The 1,931-nt window shown below is 41.5% G+C and overlaps 1 protein-coding gene across 1 annotated transcript in view; it reads left to right on the top strand.

The window, feature by feature from the left end:
- The window catches only part of LOC102192676 (very long-chain acyl-CoA synthetase-like), a gene marked incomplete at its 3' end in the record, with an annotated part of 1,064 nt that extends 697 nt beyond the window's left edge, over positions 1-367 (top strand). The window contains exon 3 of the mRNA XM_005753056.1: positions 158-367. Within this exon, the coding sequence (XP_005753113.1) occupies positions 158-367 (210 nt within the window). The remainder of the gene's footprint in view (positions 1-157) is intronic.
- Between the last annotated feature and the right edge of the window lie 1,564 nt (positions 368-1,931).

Genomic DNA, 1,931 nt, shown 5'->3' with positions numbered 1-1,931 from the left:
TTTTTTTAATCTGGGAGGTTTGGACTGCACTAAAGTTGCATGGGTATATCTTATTAATTTCACCATCAAATAGATCGACTGTTTATTAAACACACATTTATGTAACCCTGTAATGACTGATCAGCACCTCTTTTCTTTTTACCTCCCTCGCTCTCAGACCTTCAAGGAGCAATAGAGGAGGTGCTGCCCACTTTGAAGCAGCAGGGTATCCTTGTGTTTATCCTCCGTGAGCACTGTCATGTGGACGGCATCGAAAGCTTCTCTGACAAAATTCAGATGGAGTCAGACGAGCCCCTGTCCCGTCAGCTCAGGGCCAGCATTAACATCAAGAGTCCTGCGGTGTACATCTACACATCAGGAACCACAGGTAACCTCGAGGGCTTATCTGGCCTCGTGCAGAGGTTGAGTAATTGAAGGAGCAGTGGGGAGAAAAGTGATGACGATTCTAATGACTGACAGGATCCCATGAAAACAGCACAATAGTCATTTAGCTTTTTTCATGAAAATTATTAACCTATCACCATAAAAACCCCCTCATTATGACCTTCTTGCCATATTGGCAGAATAAATGACCTGGAAGCTGTTGCACTGTCTGCACCTGTAAACTGCAGGACACGTTTACAAACAATTTTCGTTGATATTTGCGCTGGTTAGGGTGGAGTTACTGTGTGTGTGTTTACAAGTAGTTTTAAACCTTGTGATCCACAAAACAGCATAACAGTAAAAGAAGAATTGACTGCGTTACAGTCAGTGCGGGAGCGGCGGCTTTGCTCGTGCGCGATTCATTTGCAGTTTGGACGCACGTGAACATCTCCTGCCCTGACAGCGGCTGGAGGAGGACTATCCTCCGCCTGTGAGGGCTTTGGCACGAGCGATGTGCCCACGGCAGCACCCGCTGCTTGTTGAGAGTAACAGCGGTTTCACGTCAAAAGTCGTCATAAATAAGCCTCCAATAACACCAGAAAAAGCTGCCAGATTTGTCGCTAGTCGCTTTTTAGAAAAAAAAAAAAACGACGCTAAGGGGGTTTGAAAACTCCCTAAATATAGCGACAAAATCGCTAAGTTGGCAACACTGTTTGGACTGTTTTCAGGGTATTTAAAAAAATTCAAAACAAAACCGTGTATCACAATGGGTATTCTCTGAGCATGCGCAGAATTACGCACAGCTGTCATGTGATCCTGTGATCGAACAAAGGATCAAAGGCTCAAAGAGCGCTGACGTCAAATTCGCTGCCACAAAAGTCTATAAATAGCCCCTCTTCACCTTTGCAAACACAGTTTTACTTGGAACATTTTCAGAAACAGCGAGTTGTGTTTAACAAACCAGAAACCTTTCAGAAAGGGACTGTATTTAAACTTAAACAATTAAGCAGACATTTTTTCTTGTCGACACTTTGCATTAAGAGTTTAAAGAAATGTCAAACGAAACATTTATGGAGCTTCAAATGAAAATTCAACAACTCCAGTTGAAGTTGAGCACCCTAAAGCTCAAAAAGAATAATTATAAAGATAATTTCCATAAGTCAAGAGATGAGCTTAAACACATGAAGGCTCAGGCTGAACAAAATCAGACACAGGTGGAATCTCTGGAGGCTAAACTCCAGGAACAGGAAAAGAATGTTCAGACAATGCACCATGACATGATAAAAAAAGAAAAGATAATAGAAAAACAATATAGGGAAATACTTCGGAAGATAGAACTCACAGTTGAGCTGAAAAGAGAAATTTGTACTCTTCAGCGCCGGGTGAGACAGACACTGGATGATAAGCAGTCACAGGTGGAATCTCTGGAGGCTAAAATGCATGAGAACACAACAGAAAGTCAGACACTGCAAATATTTTGGCTGGAAGAAAAAGTCAAAAAGCAAAATTTCAAGATTGTTCATAACGAAGATCTCATAGATGAACTTTATGAACATCTTAAAATTAAA

The sequence above is a fragment of the Pundamilia nyererei genome, unplaced genomic scaffold (assembly GCF_000239375.1).
Source record: "Pundamilia nyererei isolate P.nyererei 1_Seehausen unplaced genomic scaffold, PunNye1.0 scaffold00395, whole genome shotgun sequence".
Lineage (NCBI taxonomy): Eukaryota > Metazoa > Chordata > Actinopteri > Cichliformes > Cichlidae > Pundamilia > Pundamilia nyererei.
The sequence above is the reverse complement of the archived record's forward strand: the minus strand, read 5'-3'. Positions and strand labels throughout refer to the sequence as shown.